Raw genomic sequence first — 18,817 nt, 5'->3', positions numbered from 1 at the left:
TATTTTATTCCGTTGCTTTATCCAAAACTATAGGCCTAATAGTTGCCAATATTTGAATATTTGCATTTCAGTTCCCGGGGAGGCAGATGTCCAAAGCGCCAAAGATGTTTATATGTGCTGCAGCTACAAGTGAAAAAGTGAATGAGGAAAAAAAATGTATATACTGTACTTTACACCAGGGGCGTCAGAATCATTTTTAATGTGGGGGGGGAGACACATTGGCATAATATTTTTTGCCAATTTTTTGCGAATACTTATGAAATGTGAGGGGGACACGACCCCCTCAGATTTAATGGCGGTGATGCCCATGGTTTACACACACACACACACACACACACACAAAGTAGCTATATGAGATATATGCTGAGAAGTGAGGAGATGCCAGGGCGAAATAACGTTATAGTGAATTTTATTCATCTTGATTTCTTTAGATGGGTATAAATCAATCTGCCTATTTCTGTGACCTTTGCCTCGAGATATCTACATTTCACGATGTGGGTTATCGTTATTCCGTTGCATTATAGATTTATATCAAATAGCCTACATAGAACTGATAAATCGGCGTTCGTGCACCTGTCAATCGACATAAAGCATAAAGACTGTGTAATAGCACCATATCAAGCTTACAGTGAAGGGTTACAATTCATGTGTGTTCTATAGCATGTATTTGGCAACGGTGCGTATTTTACTGGCATAACTTCTCAGCATTGATTTTATGTTTATTTCATTACAACCGATAAAGAAATTTCACCAAAATACGTAGAAGTATAGCAAAGCGGTACAGGGAAACCTTAACGTGGTTTAATTAATCAAAACAACATCTTAAAACTAAAATCCAAAGATATTTATTATAAAATGAGATATAAATTGTAATATTCAACCACCACGTATACAAGCCCTTTATAAGGAAAAGATATAACATGGCATATGTAGCTAAACGGCAACTTAAAAAAAAAAAACAAAATCCTCTCAAAGGAATGTCTCAAAGCAGACTGTCAAATTTATTTTCCATTAAGTGTTTTTTATGGGGGGGGACACAATTCTCTAATGTTTTGTGTTGTGCCTTATATAGGACTACCATATTTTAAATAAATTGTGACTCCAGAAAAACTAGTTAGGGGTATGAAAATCATTCTTTATACAGGCCCTAAGCCTATATATACCCTCTTACCTCCTTGAGGTGTTTGTTTTTGACTGTTTTAGGCTGTCTACATCCATTTGCTAATTTTATTATTTTTTTCCTTTGGATCATAGTTTCATGCATATGGCAATAAACCGTGTTTATGACCACTGAAGTGTGAGAGAAATTTGTCTTTCCTAAACTGTTGTTTTGGGACATTAAGGCACATTATACTTTTTCATGTTAAGCATTTTAGGAAGATCCTATCAGTACAGATGAAAAGTTACCCATGACAACAGTAGAACTATTTTCATGTTAAAAGTGGCTGTCTTTGATGAATACAAATTGGATGATGACAATTTTTTTTTTTTTACACGTTTCTGGGTATAAAAATGCAACGAAGACATATAATACATTACACAAATCAAACTATAGTATAGCCTACAAATGATAATGCCTGCCAAACTATTATCTAAGGTTATAAATAAAAATCCAAAAACGGTATCATTACAATTAGGCTGTTGAAAGGTGAATAAGCTACAGAAGTTGTTAGAAAAGCAAAGCTTGGCAAGTCGGTTGTACTTAGTGAGACTCTTTCAATAGTTCGGGTGTTTGGTATATGAATGTTAATGCTGTCCCATTCACAAATTACAAAATTAGAATGCTTAATCCAAATGTTTTCTTTAAAATGCCGGAGAAAAACAGCAATGCGGTTCCCCTATGTTCATCGTCACTCAGATCAGCTCCTGACATTAAATTGTTGGCTGAAGCGTCGCCCTCACCCTTGCCGACCATCATCGAATTCAGATTCGGTCCCTTCACTCTCACAACCGGATTCGTGATCCTTCTGAACGGCTTCCAGGCTGCCAGCTATCAAGCAATTAGTCTGCTGTGCTTTGTTTTTCTGCGTCTGGGTTTCCTTCGAGTGTCGCCATTTCATCCTCCTATTCTGGAACCATACTTTAACCTGGAGGAGATTAAATGGTCAGCCGTAGAACATAGGTTTGTATCACTATATAGTTTCAATTCAGGGTAATCTGTGTTTTTACACCATTATACAACAAACAGACACATCTAATATGAATCACGTATTTATACCTTTTCGTGTAGTAGCATAAACGTTAAAATTTACTGATGGACAAAGACTTTATGAATAATTGCATAAGAAAATATGGCCTATTTTGCTAGTATACATATTGGCATTTCTATTAAAACATTAGTTAATACGTATGTTAATAGACTTACATTATAGTCTACATTTTCTCGGGCTCTGTAGTGGAAATAGCAATTTCCCAGAAATCAGTTTCGTAGGCCTATGTATAGGAATATAGCTGTTTTCTTAGAATAAATTGGCGTTTGCCTTCTGAGCGTACCTGGGCATCCGTTAAACCTAACATCGCTGCGAGTTGTTTTCTGTCTGGTTTAGTAACATACTTTTGGACCTCGAATCGTTTCTCCAGTCCCATTCTCTGCAGATTGGAAAACACTGCCCTCGACCACGACCTTTTTCTTCTATTCGTCTGAGGCGCCGCATCCTTTGCGAGGACTGCGTACGGACCTGCGCAGGAAGAACAAATGTCCTTATTGCACGCCGGTTTCACATTTATAAAGGTTCCGTTGAATTAATGAATAACGTCCGAGTGTCTGATTAAGATCTTCTACCTGGATAGCCTTCTTGTATCTGATGCTGCGATATTTCTCTTGCCGCGTCGCCATCTGAACGCGGCGCAGAAGAAGCGTTACGTGTATCTAAAGAAGAGTAGTATCGGTCTGTCGCAGAATGCACGTAACAACTGAGTCCCGAAAAACCTTCTCTGCTAACAGTGGATACGAGATCTGTTGCAGGATCAGAAGAAAGCGAGAAATAAATGCAGTATACACACTGAAATCTGGGGAACAGGTGGGACCAAGGATAATTAGTCACTTAAATTATCCATTTCGTGTCCCAGAAGCATAAAGATAACAGAAATCACCATATAAGGGTAATAAATCGGAAAAAAACGACGCGTACCAAATTAAGATGCTTGATCTACGGATTTAACGCATGTTTATCCAGAAGCCATATTTAACTTTTAAATTAGGTTGTAGTTGACGCACAGTAAATTAAACTAATATGGGCAATATATTTAACCAACTACATGATAAAATACTGTATAATATTTGCCAAGTCATACGCATAAGATGTATAATATAGAAGGAAGACTGAATCGGACTTGGCTGACGTCTTACCCCTGAAAGTGGAGGCTTCTTTTGCCTTTATGTCAAAATCGGTGGACAGTATCCGATCAATCCCAAACTTAAGGCTTCCGGACTGTGCAACAGATGGCTGAGAGGGTGTCGGGTCACGCTCCATCCCGTACCTGTAATTTAGGTACGCCTGGTTTGCCCAAGTCCTGCAGCCATTTAAAGGCTCCGTATTCGCCGCAGCGCAGCGAAGCTGAGATCCCGAAGGTTGAAGCGGACCACGACATGCGAAAAGTGCCGTACCTGCAGAATATCCAGGGATAAGGGGGCTATCGGCGAAGGAAAGCTGGCATTTTTTTCTTGAGTCGAAAAACAATTTACTGGAGTAGCTCGAAGACAAAAAATTCAAATCGGACGAATAAAAATTATTCGTCTCCGCTGTATGTCCATACATCATTCTAGCGTACATATACTCGGTATTAAATACGATATGCACTTATACTTTCATATTTAAAGTGTTGGTGAAAACGGCTGTTTCCTCTCCTTAAAGATGAGAAGTCTTTACACAGCTCGAAAACTTCAGCAGCTGCATGGTCCAAGTACTCTTAAGCAGAAGTTGCGTTTCTACAGATGATTGGTTAGGCTCCGAGGATAAATTCGTACAGTTCGTGTCCGTATGAATATTTCCAGTGGCTGAATTTTAAATAAGCGAAGGAAAATGGTTTCAGGAATTAAAAAAATATGTAATAAGCCAGTTCCCCTAATCCACGTGTGCTGCGAAACCCATTTGTATAAAAACGCAGGCTAAATAACTAGATACCTATATAACATTTAAAAATGCAAGCTAGCTGAAAAGTCATACAGTTGACCAACTCTCTTTAATAAACTCCTATAACAGCTAAGTATTGCTTTCAATCAGAACACATGTATTTTCCTCATTTGCTTCTCAAGATGTGTGAAATATTCCCATCGAACAACTACTCTTCCTATTAATTGTAGGTCATCCTGTTTTTGATGGATGCCAAATGTAACTAGGCGGATATGACTGCTCGCGTTACTGTGCAGCAGGAACGCAGCCTTTATATAGTATGAACAAAGTGCAGCCTGTATCAAAACTGCTATAACTTCCCTTTTTTAATGTCTCACCCTGAAAGTTGCGCATTGACGCGTCTGTCTTCATGCTTAAAAAAGAAAAAAAACTTTTAAAAGAGGAAATTAGTTTTTACTAACAGCTTAAATGAATGACAAGCCGAAAATTCGAACTTCAGTAAATAACAGGTTGTATCAGAACGCTGAATATTTCGCTAAAAGAAAAATGAAATGCGCTCAGCTGTGTTTGATGAACTTTGCGCACTTAACGGAAGTTACTGCAAGAAAATACAATTAGGCCTACATCATTATCCTTCTTATCATTATTAAACACAAACCCATTACTACTAGGAGTATAGCTGCGTTTACCGTAGGGTTTCGTTAATATTTAGCCTATTAGTAGGCCGATAGCTATTGTTTTAGAACCGTGACCCTGTATTGGATATACAGTCGGACAAGTGATGAATCATTTTAGAGCATTTATTAAATTGTGACCAGATTTTCTTGGTTAACCATAAAGAAAATCCTGTCACTGGTTTCATGTCCAAGTATGATGATACATCTTTTATAGAATTGCATCGGATAGAAAAGATCTAAAATCACAGACGATTATTTGCCTACTTATTACGGAATACAGATATTCCAAATTAATTTTAGACTGCGTTCAGGTTTCAGCATTGATTATTAGTGGTGTAAGTTTTTCTGGATCTCATCTGTATTATGGTAATGTATTCACTGATCAAAAAACCTCAAGTATATTTTGCACAGGCAACTTTCTGTGTGCTTTTGCTTGGAATTAAAATGATATGCAATTGCATAATAGAATTCATGAAATGAGATGAAACCTTATGAATATACCATATAAAACGCATATTTCTCAACTGAATTAATGATATATTTCTTGAATTCCTTCAGTTATAGAAGAATGGACTTCCATTTGCCATAACACCTCATATAACAGATTACACTACCCCAGTCTTTAATTTTACCACTAGTGTACAACAACCAAAGTAACATTAATGTATTTTATGTATTTATCACTGCATAAAAAATACAACGTTATTTTATAGATCAGAACAGAACAGATCATTGGCGGTATATGGAAGTCATGAGTAATTAAGCAAATAATTGAGTATTATGATTTATATATTTATGTTTATACAGTGTCAATATTTTTTGTTTCCATTTTCTCTCTAAAGCGACTTACAAAAACTCCATTGATTCAGTTAGTAATTGTGTACACAGCATCTCCAACTTGAAGGACTCCACTTTTAAGAACACTGTAGTATTGCCCGAACAGTGGTGAGCTTCCGTAAATGTGCTTCTCAGATGCGTCACACATGCGATAGCTATGAAGAAATTTTACAGCACAGGAAAAGAGCATCAGTAAGAGATTATCAATACAACATGGAGACAGTTAACCTGCAAACTACAGAGACGGGATCGTTTTCATTTCAAAATTCTTTTTTCGGACACTTTGTCAGTCTCTTTGATTTTACAAGGTAGTTTAATTAGCAGGAACCTCCATATCACTCACTGAAAACATACTATACAGCAACAAAGGACTGTCGAAATGACATGTAAATTGTGTATCTATCCCCTTACTATTCTTGGCGACATTATCAAGTCTTTTTCTAGAATTTACATCTGTTACATACAGTAGGTAACTTTTATATGTAAGTTACATAAAAGAATAACTTGAAAATCAAACATCACTAGAGTGAAAAGAGGAAACCAAGTTCTACTATTATACCAGTACATTCTGATTTACTTTATGATTATTAATGATTATATGATCTAATCTAATAAAACATACAAATGTAAATGTTCAGGCAATAAACAGGGGTATATCGTGACATTTTATTGAACTACGGAGACACACTACATGACTACACTCTTAATACAGTGAATCCATCCATTCCTCTGTTATCTTATCCAGTCCAGCCAAAGGCTACACTGCCTAAAATTCACTCTGAAGTGGATTTTTCTTACCTTTTAAGAGTTTCCAGTGGGTCTTTACGGGAAATGTCTCCGGTATCAGGATTCACGGTCGTTAAAAGGCACCTAGGGATAATTGTATTACATCACTAGTACATTAGTAATTTATGTTTAAGTAAAGGTTAACTAACAAATTTCCAAAAATGACATATAGCAGTGCCTTGCTAAGCGTCAAGTCTATACTGTTACTGTAAAATGCTTTTGGGCTTAAACAACAGTGAAGAGCAGTGGGGGCAGTATGTTAGCTTGGAGGTAATCACTGTTGCCTAAACCCCCCAAGGGTTAGGGGTTCGAATCTCAGACCTATTCTGTGGTTGTAGAACTTGTATGTTCTCCTTGTATTGCAAGAGTCAGCTTTGGGTTGTCTGCTTCCCTCACACAATCCAAGGTAACACAGTTAAGTAAATTAGTGTCTTGAACTTGTTCATAATGGGTGAATGTGTACATTTGAGTACCCTGTCAAAAACTGGCATCCCATCCAAGCTGTTCCCCATCCCCATGCCCTGTGCTGCCTGGGACAGGCCTCACCCATCCCCCCCCACCCCCACGACCCTGTAGCGGATAAGCAGTTATAAGATGGATGGATGGTGGAAAATCCTTGGTAGATTTGAACCTCACCAATTAGCTGAACTGCATGCCTTTACAGTGTGGGAGGAAGCAAACTAGAACATAATGAGAATGTGCAGAGCTGGAATCAACAACTCTGGAGACACATGGTGTCAAATGTCACATGCCAAAGCCAATTGTTACATGCCGCTGTTAGTTCATGTTTAGGTTCAGCTCCGCCCACAGAGCTCATCTTCTCAACTCTCCACTCTATTCATCGTTCGCTCCGCCTCCTCGTTCAGACCCCGCCCTGAATTGCCGTATGCACCATACGTCACTTCCTTCTCCCAGAAGTGAAAAGCCGCAAGCAAGACGTCTCGAGAGCTCTGCTAATTGATTAATGTTGTTGGTTTGCTTTTCTTTGATTGATATCACTGTATGATTTGTTTGGTTTATTGGATTTCTGATTTTCGTTTTGTCTGGACTTTCGCTTTGGTTTATTTGCTATTTGGTTTCGGTTTTTGGTTAAGGTCTTTGCGCACCCCTCTGACTTTTGTCACTTTGATCTATGTGTATGTTCTGTGTGTGTTGGGTGCGTAGGGAGTGACTGCCATTTCGTTTTGTGGACGTATGTTGTATGCTGTTGTTTGGATAGGGTGTTAGGTAGAGAATTTGTCATTTTGTTTTTGTTTTCTTTGCACTTAGGTAAGTTTAGCTTTGGGTTGCATTCAGAAGCTGGGTTTTCTTGATTGGAGTGACTGTCAGCAAAACAGAGTCTTTTTGCACTGGGTTTATTTGTTCTCTGTCCGTGGCGTGTCAAAAACAGAAAAATATGGAAAAAAAAATACCCCTTTGACCACGTTCCCTTGTCCCTTGTCCATCACACCCTGGTTCTTCCTTTACTCCACATCCCCTTGCCCTTTCACTCTGTTATGCCCCAACCTTAGACTGGGGCTCGTAACACAATGTACCGCGCTGAATGTTTAAGGGTGAAAATGACCCTGAAAAACAATGCCTTTACTTTTCATATTACCTTGAACAAGCCATGGCACGACGTAGTCTCACTCTCCCGATCTGCAGCTCATCCCAGGAATCCTCAAAAAACAAACAGAAACAGTCTTGACATATTGTCTGAAAACACAAAACCATGTAGCTACATGTAGCTACACATAGCTAGGGCCAACCACTTAACCTAGCACCATGATCTTAGCGGTAAAAAAAGGTTACATAAGTGAAGCAAATAACGTTAAATATCTTGTAAAAATGGCGTGTGTCAAGGATATATTAGACAGTGAGCCAACATTTGGAACTCAGAGTCGACATGTTAAATGCAGACCAAAGGGCCAGGGGGAAAAATGGCCAAATCATTTAGGCCAGACGACTGGGTCAGAGCATCTCAGAAACTGCAAGACTTCTGGGGTGCTCAGGGTCAGCCGTGGTGAGCACCTACTGAGAGTGGTCTGAGGAGGGAAATCAACAATCAGCCAATAGGGTGTCAGGAAGCAAAGGCTCGTCAAGGCGGATATCAATGAAGACTATCCTGTTTGGTATAAACTAAAAGGGCAACTGTGGCAGAAATGACAGATAGTCTTGAACTGTGTCATGACATACAATGCACAGAGACCCACTGCGTACAGGGCTGATAAACGCACAATTGCACCATTTCTGTTGTTTGCACAGTGTTTACCTGTACTGTTCACTTGTATTATTTGCAGTGCATCACTGTTATTCTTGTCTACTGCTGTGTACTGTTTTTTTATTCTAATTTGATTTTAATTGTTTTTTTTTTATTTAATTATTCTTCATTCCCCCTCTCCAGTATTTGTTGTTCAATGTTTATTTCGTAACCGTTTCTTTTCCTGGCTATACACCGCTCCATAGAAGTGTGTGTGAAATGACAAAGTGGCGACTTTTTTTTAAACCATTCCTTCAGCTTTGGAAATCTTTTTGGTACACAGTTTATGTCCACACCTCAGCGTAGGCGTCACAGTCTGTCACCACAATACTGGGTCGGAACCAGGCTGTAGTGACTTTGTCCATTAAGCGGGTGTTCAGGTCCGTCACTGAGCTTTCGGTCATTAACAGGATTGCAGCAGTGTCAGGATACGCCACCTGGAGGAGGCAAAGGTTAACACCACTCTCAGCAATTGATTGGTTCAGAGTGGGGGAGGCACGTATTAAACAACCAACCACCTTCCTGAGATAAGGATGAACTTGTAATGAGAGCTGATCGAAAAAAATCAGGAGTAGAAGGTCTAAAGATAAAAAAAAACCTTTTCGGGAGAGAAATGGGATTCGTCTTCAAGAAGTCAACAGAAAAAAACAAATTTCGAAAGAAATGCAGAAGAAATAATAAAAGTCACATAAAACGGGTTACCTTTTCGTGCTTAAAGAAAAAAGGGAATTTTTCCACAGGGCGGCGACCCTTCATCTGGGGCTCGAACTGCACCATACGGAAGGTCTTGTCACCAGACAGGTAGCGAGTGATCCAGAGAGACGCAGGTTCCCCGCAGTCTCTACCCTGAATGTCACTGCTCCACACTCTGATGAGGCACGAGACCGGTGACACAAAACATCTGAATGCCTTACAGGGGAAGTTACTCCGAAGAGTAATCCTTTACAGATAGGTGTAACATTCAGGTCCAGAACGTACAAATCCAGGCTAATGTTTTGTTTCAACCAACCAGTTGAGTACTCTGTGACTGTATGCTCAGCAGGGTTGGTTGAAACAAACCCTTGGTATCACTTTGTACTTTCTGGACCTCAACTTTCCACCTCAGTCTGTAACTTGACTAGTGAGTAACCTGCCCAACACTGATGTCTCAATGGCATCCAACCACCCCAAAATGGATGTGATTCATACAGCAACTGGCAGCAACCTAAAACACTTAGGGTCCCGGTGCATGCATAGTGTACCTCAGTACCATACAATTGCAGGGTATTTCATAGAATGTCCTATTTCAATATAATGTAGCAACTTCTGTCTATACAGGGAACTCTAGACTAGAAAACAACAAAGTCCTTGTATAGTGGGGTCCAACGAAAAGACACACCAACCTGCAGTTTATGACCTGGTTTTGAGGTTGAGAAAGGGGAATGTTCAGTTGCTCCATGCCAGGGGCATTCAGGCACAGACGACCATCCTGACAGGTCAAGGAGAGCAGCACAAGACGAGGCTCTTGACGCGCTGTCACCTGATGGCCGTCGTCCGTGACGATGAGCCAGTGCCTATACAGATAAAGCAGAGCGTAAACGTGAACATGCTCATCTTCTACAATGATTAAATTTCACCACAAGGATCAAGCCCTCACCTATGAGCCCAAATAGTTCAAATACAGACAAAAAAACATCTGGCAGAGATTCAGAACTAGGTTCGTGTCAAAGTAAGACCTAAATGAATGTCAAAATCCAGGACACCAATATGAAAACCATTTCAATGCACCTCTAAACTTGCGCATGGATGTGTTGACAATGACCCTGCAAGTCTTACTTTTTGAGTCTCACCTGATTGTGGCAATATTGCGCAGTACCACACATGCCACAATAAGGGCACTCTGGGGTGACAGTAAATCCAGGCAGACACTGGACCTCAAAATAGCCTTTTGAGTGCTAAGCATATATTTTCCGTTGCCATGTCAGCGTGTTCGGCATCGTCTCTATTACATACACCTTCAATAAGTACAGCAGAAAAAAATACAGCAATTCAAAAAAGTCTGTAAAGATATGAGTGCAAACCCACCGTGCGTTTTGTTTGAAACGTGAGGCTCACAAAAGGAGTCTAAATAAATAAGATAAACTTTTTTGGTAGCGGGGCGGGGGGGATTCTTGAATAAACCGCGCAGACATTCACCGGGGAATGACAGAATACCTAACTGAAGAAAACTTGCCATTTACGTAGCTGTATCCGAATTCAGGGGTTGCACCCTTCGAAGGACGCGGTCTGTGTACCCTTTATATGCTGCATCCGAAGAGCGAATGTACGTGTCACAGCAGCGTGACAAGTCTGTCCCGTGTCAAAGGCTCCTTCAGACGCAGCCTAGAAATGCGATATTCTTTAGCCGAGATCCCAAGATTCATTGCGCGAATCTTCGAAGGACGATCGAAATCTTCGAAAGGCGTCGTAGACTGCATTCCTCTACATAGCCAAGGATGCAGTCCCTGAATTCGGACACATCCCATTTCAACCATCTCTCCCAGCGAACCATTTCAACCAGAGAACTGAGCACGCCAAATCAAACTACCGAGCGGTGCTGAAGCAGCGGCAGCCGCGCCCTGCAAGCACCAAGTTTCGGTCAGGTAATCCTGATTTTAAGTAAATTCGGTTCAGAGCATTAGTTGCCACGGTAGCTGTTTGAACTACATTCTATTCTCGGTTTCTGGAACGGAAATTGTTTCAGGTGTAAACTACTAATTCGGATTTACTCACTGGAATACCCCCCCCCCCATACCTTTATTAACTTTGTTTCTAAACAACCTGTTGTTGAAAACCATAATTGAGTTATGTTGATTAAATCAAGCCAGCGTCTCCCAGTCGTTTCAGTAATTTCATTTTAGCCGGGTTAGAATTGTCATCGCCGGACCAAATGCAATATCCGCACAGTAAAAGCACTACAAGATCTGCGCCATCTGTTTCGGTTATATTACGTGCATTAAACACGTGCATGTTTATAATGCATTACTGTCGCACGCACCATATTAATGTTTCTGGATGGATATATTTCGGAAGCATCAAAATTATTAAATGTCATTAATTTTATAAACTTCATAAACTTTTTTTTTTGTCTTAAATGTGATTTTAATGTCTGTAACTGTATTCCTCTGCCTTTGTAAAGCACATTGCCTTGCGTGCTATATAAATAAAATTGTCTTGCTTTACCTTGCCTTGAATATACGTGATTAATACTGAAAACAAAAATAATCTTAAATACTCACCGGTCTTTAAGTTCGCCATACTTCAGGCCCATTTCTAGGCACTGTGCAGTAGTCACAGAAAGTCCTTTGCCGGATTTCAGAGGAAACACGTTAATCTGCGAGACGAGTCCTACTCGCCTAACTTTCTTCGGTCTTCGAAAATACCTGAAGCCGACGCACAACGCGGCTGAAACCAGCCCGATCCCCACTGTGCACAGCACGACTTTCCGATGCGCAGCGAACATGGTCATGGCAGCGTCTCGGAGACCCATGTCTGCAATTCAGTGACTGAAAATGTGAACTTTGATAAACCTTAAACTACAACCTCGGCCGTATTTATACCCTGAGTGTATCACCGTATTTATTCGGGCTGGAAACAGCGGTCTTAGAAACGTTCCCGAAGCTGCGCCCAAGGCAGCTAGACGGGATTGCATATTTATTCCCTTTCATGTAATATTATTTAATTTCGGCTAGTATTTAACTGGAAAGAGTTGCATCTCTTGCAAGATAGGAGTGCCGTGTCAACCGTTTTTTTCCACTGGTTAGTCTTGCCTATCACTTATTTCTATAAATGGTAATACCAGCACCTCTTTTTTTTTCTATGGAGTAGGCCTACTGGCATCTCAGTATCTGCTGGTACTAAATAACAAAGGAAGTACCAGCACCCAGTACTGAATAACGAGGGGAGTTCCAGCACCTGTTTCTCCCAATAATATTATAGGTAGGCCTAAAGCAAACACAGAAAAGTTTGAAGTCAGACAAAAGTTTAAGGTGTCAGGCAAAGGACTATATGTAGGGTGTTTCCGTGATCACAGGGACGCAGGAGTCGATGGAGGTATTTGGGAGGAACACGCAGGACTGACGTTAATGACAGGACTGGGGAAACATACTTTAACGCGGACTTAAATACACAGCAACAATCAACATGACTCAAAACAGCTAATAACACGGGGATTCCACATGGTGAAGATGAGGAGGCGTGGCACACGGGAGGCTCGAACGATCGGGGTGTCAAGAAAAACTTAAGTTTAATATTTATATTGTTGTATACTTGTCTATAGGCCAAGTGCTTGCACTTGCACAGTAAGCAACATTTTTAAAATTGTAACTAAAAGTAATATACATTTTTATTTGAAAGTCAGTGTCATCAAAGCAATTATAAGTCAAATTCAATGTTAAATACTGTATTGTTTCACCGAAGTTATAACATATTGGTCCTGGAAGATCACAATCTTTGCAACTTTGAAAGCAGCAATAAAATCTCTTATTTAATTGTTGCCTCCCTTAAATCAATGCACATTGATGCTGGAAAAATGATACTGTGGTGCTCTCTCCAGTTCTTATTTCACAGGCAGTATCATGAGTAGGTCTAGCTGTTGTCACAGTGACCTGCTTCCCAAAAACTGAGGAAACAAGACAGAGACTTACAAAGTTTTCTATCAGTACAAGGCTCGGTGGCCATCGAGATGAATTTTAGAATTGTAAATAACCAATTTGCAAGGTGAAGGTACCTACATTATTCTACGTATATGGAACACTGGACATTTTCCTGGTAGGAGGATTGGTTTGTGGGTCAGCAAGACTTATTCTGGGATTTTTAATCCCTGTCCAGCCCTGGTATATCCTTTGTGTTGTTTTTCTGTAAATCATAGTGCCTTTGCAATAGATATATAGTTTCAGTCAAAACATGTAACTGTTTCATTTCCCTGTAAGCACGTCTGATTCAAACTGAATCATAACTGAATGTGTGTGTTTAAGATTGTTCTATTACCTCATTAGTAAAGTTAATTACATTGATTATAAGAACAGTGATACCTCCCTGTTGAATAATAATAATGACCAAGTAATATCTGTCCTCAACCCAAAGCTTAATATATATCTTCAGTCTTGTGTGAGAACTAAAGAGGAATGCTGTTAACGCTAAATCGACCTGCGCCTTTTCAAAAGCACCCTATTCACTGTATGATGATATGAGACAGTAGGGGTACCGCTAATCACAGATCGGTGTTGCACACTGCAACTGCACATGTGCATATTAGTGCAAGGATTTGGGACGTGCCCTGACAAGTCCTCTTCTTGTTCCACAGCGACGTTTGAGGATGACCAGTCCCGGGGGAAGATCATGGGGATGCAGTAGGGCACCTTCTCCTGGCCCTTGTAACAAAGGCAGGTGCACATGGACTGAAAGTGAAGCATCTCGGGATAGACGCAGAACAGGCCTCTCCGCACAGAGCCCTCCAGGCCAGAGGTGGCGCTGTTGACCCTAGCACAGGTTTTGTGTCCCTGCATGTTCTGAGACAGCAAAGCCTGGCACTCAGCATCCTGCCTCTCGTCCTCAGTGTTCAGAGTCATGAAGCGTAGCACCACCAGGTTGAGGAATGCTCCGATGACCGTCAAGCCTATCAGGATGTAGAAGAAGCTGAAGGCCACATATTTCGGGTTGTTCTGCAGCGCCTGGTCTTTCTGCAGAGCCACGTAGTCCCCGAAGCCGATCGTGGTAAGAGTAATGAAACAATAGTAATACGCCTGAAAGAAGCTCCAGTCTTCGTAGTGAGAGAAAGCCGCTGCACCGATACCCAGGATGCTGACGCAGGAGAGGAAGCCAATGGAAACCATGTTGGCCATGGAGACCTCGGTCTTATGCATTCTGAGGAGCTTCTTGATTCGGTAGAGCAAGTACCTGACGAATGTGTTGATGCGCTCACCCAGACTCTGGAACATGACCAGGGTGAGGGGAATCCCCAGCACGGCATAGAACATGCAGAACACCTTTCCTCCATCTGTGCTGGGAGCTGCGTGTCCATAACCTAGAGAGTAAGCACATTTTGATATAGACATTATGCGTGTTTCCAAGTCTTATTTCCATCTACCAACCAAACATAGCTTGTAGGGCCTGGAGCCTATCAAAGACAGCAACACAGCACAAGGTGGGGTACATCCTGGATGGGAGACCAGTCACAGAGCCCACTCTGGACAGCATAAGGAAGTGGAGTACTTGAAGGATGCATGCAAACTCTATGGATGCAGAACAGAGGTGGAATCTGAATCTCCATTTCTGAAGTCAACATTGCTACCCACTGAGATACCATGTCTTCCTGCAAGTTTTCTTTATTTAAAACCTTTCACTCAAATTTGCTGTGTTTGTATTTTTTTCCATTTTTTTTATTTCTGTGACTTGATTTTTTTATTTATTATATTTTTTTTTTTTGGGGAGGGGGGGATTTATTTAAGTTTGCATAATGTTTCCCATTATGCAAGAGTTTTGTGTGCTCCAGTTCCTAGAAATCCGTCCATCCATCTTCTAACTGCAGGCTCTGGGTTGCAGGGAGGGGTACAGCCAATCCCAGGCGGCATAGGGCACATGGCTGGGGTGCACCCTGGATGGCATGCCAGTATTTCCTAGAAATGATAATCTGAACTAATGGTCCGGAAAATATGGCACCATTGCACAGCTGTTAGGGAGTTTTTTTTTTCCACGTGTACACAAAACACTAAAAGTGCAGGTAGCCTGCTACGTTTACAGTACATTTCCAAATAGGCCTATATATGAAGACATTTCTTATATGGTGATTTTTGTACTTTTTCCCCTTCCAGATTTTACCACTCCACAGATTGAAGATTAGATGATCCCACAGAGACATCGCTAACCAAACAACTGGACGATTTTGCGTTTTAGTTTGCGATGATCAAATCCACAGTTTTACTTAGACAGTATTAATCATATATATTGGATGCTATTCAAATTCACATTAAGGCACTGATAGTTATTCATGTTAATATGTATCTTTTCTTACCTATTGTTGTGATCACTGTGATCGCAAAATAAAATGATCCCGCGAATTTCCACTGGAGTCCCGCTTTATGAGGCTCCAGCTGTAAAAGCACCCATTCAAGCTCGTCAAAATTATCTTCAGTTAAATTATACTTCGTCATCAACTCCCGTTTCCTCTGCTGCAGCTTCGTGCTCTGCGTGGTTTCCAGTTGAGATTCCAGTGCATCGAAGATCGCAGCCCCAAAAAGCAAATAGACTATCGTGCAGATTATCAGGGCGAGTGTCCTCACGTTGTGCCTCTTCATGATCTAGTTCAGTGGCCACACTTTAGTCAGGAATGTTAGATTTGAGGATCGATAAGTCGTCGGCATTGCTAACCGTTCGCAACTTCTTCTGGAAAATCCGGTGTCAGTCCAAAGCTGCGTTCCGAATTCGGTCTCGTAAGATGACATTCACGGGAGCTGTTTGTTCAGGACCACCCCACTTCTGAGACTTGTGGAAATTTCCTCCGAAGTTGTATTTGCGTTTGCTGTGATGGCAGTACGACAGGGGGAAATGTTCGCTGTGCTTCTCTGGTGTGTATTCTCCCCAGTTATTAGCATAAATAAATAAATATATTTAACAGATATTTTTTTAATAACTGAAATGCATTGCTTAGTCCCGGGACTGAATTACTTATGAAATTATTGTCATACGACTTACCTCGGAGAGCACTGCGGAAAAACTATAAATTTAGATTATTTAGAGTCATTTTGGTTACATGTTTGCATAGCTATCATGAGGGTAAGTGACACCCATTTAATCTTCTATAAAGGTAATTTTGATAGCTATACGTATTTGAACAATACCATTTGTCAACAGCAATATTAAAATTGAATACATGAGAGGATCAATGAGAAATTGATCTGTTTAAATAATAATGACGTTCATTATTTTTTAATTAGAAATATGTTTCTATGTCTATATTTAATGATACGCATTGTATACTCAGTAGAGTCTAAGTATACGAATAAAGTTGTTGTATGCATATGTGTTGAATAGAAAATACAGCGTGCATAGAGGCTAAGCTGATATTTAATCATAAAGATACAAATGACGATGCTTTCAAAATTAACAATGCATCTTTTTCCTCTGGCTAAAAAATATAAAATTATTTTAGAATTTCATTTACAAGTAAAATTCTATTGCTGAAGGTTATGTGTATATCACATTCCAAGACTTTAAATTAATTTGCTTAATTGTTAAAATACCTGGTGTTGCTTAATTGTTCAAGTACATTGAAAATTGAAAACAATACAGAAACAGTACAAATTAGTATGAAATCAAGGTCTGTGTTTTTTTTTTTTACATATGTATTGGATTATTAAGTTTAATAATTCGAGAAATTCTTAGCACACCTCCACTATGCTTATTCTTTAATATTTTACACACTTCCTAAAAGCCATTTAAAGGAAATTATCCTGATTTATTTGTGTATACATAATCATTTAAACTGCACAGTATACCGTATTTTGTTTTGCCACACTGACCCATAAAATCATCTTACAGGATTACTAGGCATTACATGTCAAACAAAGTTAAATACCTATATATGAAGGATAAAGCACATTTCCCTGTCCTAGGACTGTACATGATCATGCATGACAGCCTTTTGTATGTCAGGATGTGTGGTCAGTGTCCTTACATGTCATTTTAGTATAATATTGTAATTGCTGTTTAATTCCGATTCTCCAGTCTATGGTGAAAGTAGCAGGTAAGTTTGAAAAAGCAAAGCAATTTGATTTTGCGACAAAAATTAATTTCAAATTATACGAAATGTAACTTAAAAATTGAGCGGAGGCAATGTTGACCCTTAGGCTGTTTAAACAGCCGGTTTCCAAGATTCACAAGATGTTGTCTGGCAACGTAGTTACCCTTTACTTAGTTGTGTAAATATTAAAAGGCATTTGTGGGTACCATGAATATCTCCTATTCCCTTCTGGGAATGCTACCATTTTAATTGGGTCATTTTATATCCTTGTATTTATATGATGTATGACATTTAAAAAGTTACACTGTGATAAGGTTTTAAAGTAACACTGCGTAATAATTATGCCATCGCAAATGTGTGAAAATCAAGAGAATGGCAAAAACTCTCCTGACAATTAAACAACCTTTGACACTGTAAAGTGTATTGATGTCAATCAATAAAGATGCATGATACAATATTATAATATGAATGTATGATATTACAGTATGAATGTAACCTACTGCATTTTCTTGGGCTCACCATGACCCTCTACTGAATAAGGTGTTACAGAAGATGAATAAATGGTATTCATTTCATTTGGAGTTCAGTGTCTGGCATAATCTGTGTCTGGCTGTGGAAGTCAATCCAAAGTTCTCTCGTTGAGTTACAGAAATAAATGCTTTAAAGTAATGTAAACTATGATATATTTTAGAAAACAATGATAAATAAAATAATAAAATAATGGACAACTAAGCCTACATGGGTAATTATTGGGTTAAGGAATGTACGTTGTATGAGAGAAGACATGTGCACTATGGAAGACTTGTTCAAGGCTAAGCTGTAATCCATGAAAGTGGTTATGGAGACTTTTCTGGTCATCCTGACTTATGTTACCATACTCAAAAAGCCAGTGTCACCTAGGCAATTGGTAGCAGCCAGTAACCCCCCTGCCCCATCAGCTGAATAAGACGCATGTCCTGGGTGTTTGCTGCTAATGCATGCTAACAAACTTGGAATGACATACATACAAAGTACCAGGTATTTCATCTCCTCATTCTCCTTTTCAACCGTCAAGGTCAAAAAATGCTATTTTGAAACAAACTAAAGGAGGCTTATACTGCATCTGCTAGAACCTTCGAGCTTCAGTCAGCGTGGGGCTTCACTGTCTGCTTAGATCCAATTACATCAGCTTGAAACTGTGGCTTGGTCTCCAAAGTAACCAAGGCCAGCAGATGTTAAAACGCCTGCCAATGGAAAGTGAATTTCATATGCAAATAACAATAGAATAACTAGTAAAATATCTTCCTATTTTTCCTTTTTAAAGGTAATTGCCATGGTACAAATATACTACACATTGCATATTCCAGAATAGCAGACACTAACCACCATTTGGCACTAAATAGCTAAAAGTTAAGTAAAATACAGAGTGAAGAGAGGAAGGTCTAACATAAAAATGGAATGTATTCTT

At 39.7% G+C, this 18,817-nt stretch overlaps 3 protein-coding genes across 6 annotated transcripts; all 3 read right to left on the bottom strand.

Annotated features, from left to right (window-relative positions):
• Positions 1 to 1,009: 1,009 nt before the first annotated feature.
• LOC111857961 (H2.0-like homeobox protein) lies at positions 1,010 to 4,722 on the bottom strand. 4 transcript variants are annotated; one of them, XM_023839267.2, is made up of 5 exons: positions 3,608 to 4,722; positions 3,350 to 3,480; positions 2,783 to 2,956; positions 2,494 to 2,678; positions 1,010 to 2,087 (listed from the first exon to the last, which is right to left on the bottom strand). In XM_023839267.2, exons 2-5 carry the CDS (start codon positions 3,471 to 3,473, stop codon positions 1,899 to 1,901), a joined length of 672 nt encoding a protein of 223 aa, XP_023695035.1. In that variant the 5' UTR covers positions 3,474 to 3,480; positions 3,608 to 4,722; the 3' UTR covers positions 1,010 to 1,898. The 4 variants fall into 4 exon arrangements, with proteins under 4 accessions (XP_023695035.1, XP_023695032.1, XP_023695030.2 ...); XM_023839264.2 differs by having other exon boundaries at positions 3,350 to 3,607; positions 4,451 to 4,722; XM_023839262.2 differs by having other exon boundaries at positions 3,350 to 4,722.
• Positions 4,723 to 4,859: 137 nt separating this feature from the next.
• marc1 (mitochondrial amidoxime reducing component 1) lies at positions 4,860 to 12,303 on the bottom strand. Its single transcript, XM_023839260.2, has 7 exons — positions 11,870 to 12,303; positions 9,995 to 10,165; positions 9,315 to 9,480; positions 8,909 to 9,049; positions 7,971 to 8,032; positions 6,386 to 6,457; positions 4,860 to 5,742 (listed from the first exon to the last, which is right to left on the bottom strand). The coding sequence occupies exons 1-7, from the start codon at positions 12,118 to 12,120 to the stop codon at positions 5,616 to 5,618; spliced, it is 990 nt and encodes a 329-aa protein (XP_023695028.1). The 5' UTR covers positions 12,121 to 12,303; the 3' UTR covers positions 4,860 to 5,615.
• Positions 12,304 to 13,217: 914 nt separating this feature from the next.
• On the bottom strand, positions 13,218 to 16,117 carry LOC111857915 (potassium channel subfamily K member 3-like). Its single transcript, XM_023839164.2, has 3 exons — positions 15,643 to 16,117; positions 13,914 to 14,655; positions 13,218 to 13,251 (listed from the first exon to the last, which is right to left on the bottom strand). Exons 1-3 carry the CDS (start codon positions 15,923 to 15,925, stop codon positions 13,218 to 13,220), a joined length of 1,059 nt encoding a protein of 352 aa, XP_023694932.1. The 5' UTR covers positions 15,926 to 16,117.
• Between the last annotated feature and the right edge of the window lie 2,700 nt (positions 16,118 to 18,817).

Source organism: Paramormyrops kingsleyae, chromosome 14, assembly GCF_048594095.1.
Source record: "Paramormyrops kingsleyae isolate MSU_618 chromosome 14, PKINGS_0.4, whole genome shotgun sequence".
Classification (NCBI taxonomy): domain Eukaryota; kingdom Metazoa; phylum Chordata; class Actinopteri; order Osteoglossiformes; family Mormyridae; genus Paramormyrops; species Paramormyrops kingsleyae.
The sequence above is the reverse complement of the archived record's forward strand: the minus strand, read 5'-3'. Positions and strand labels throughout refer to the sequence as shown.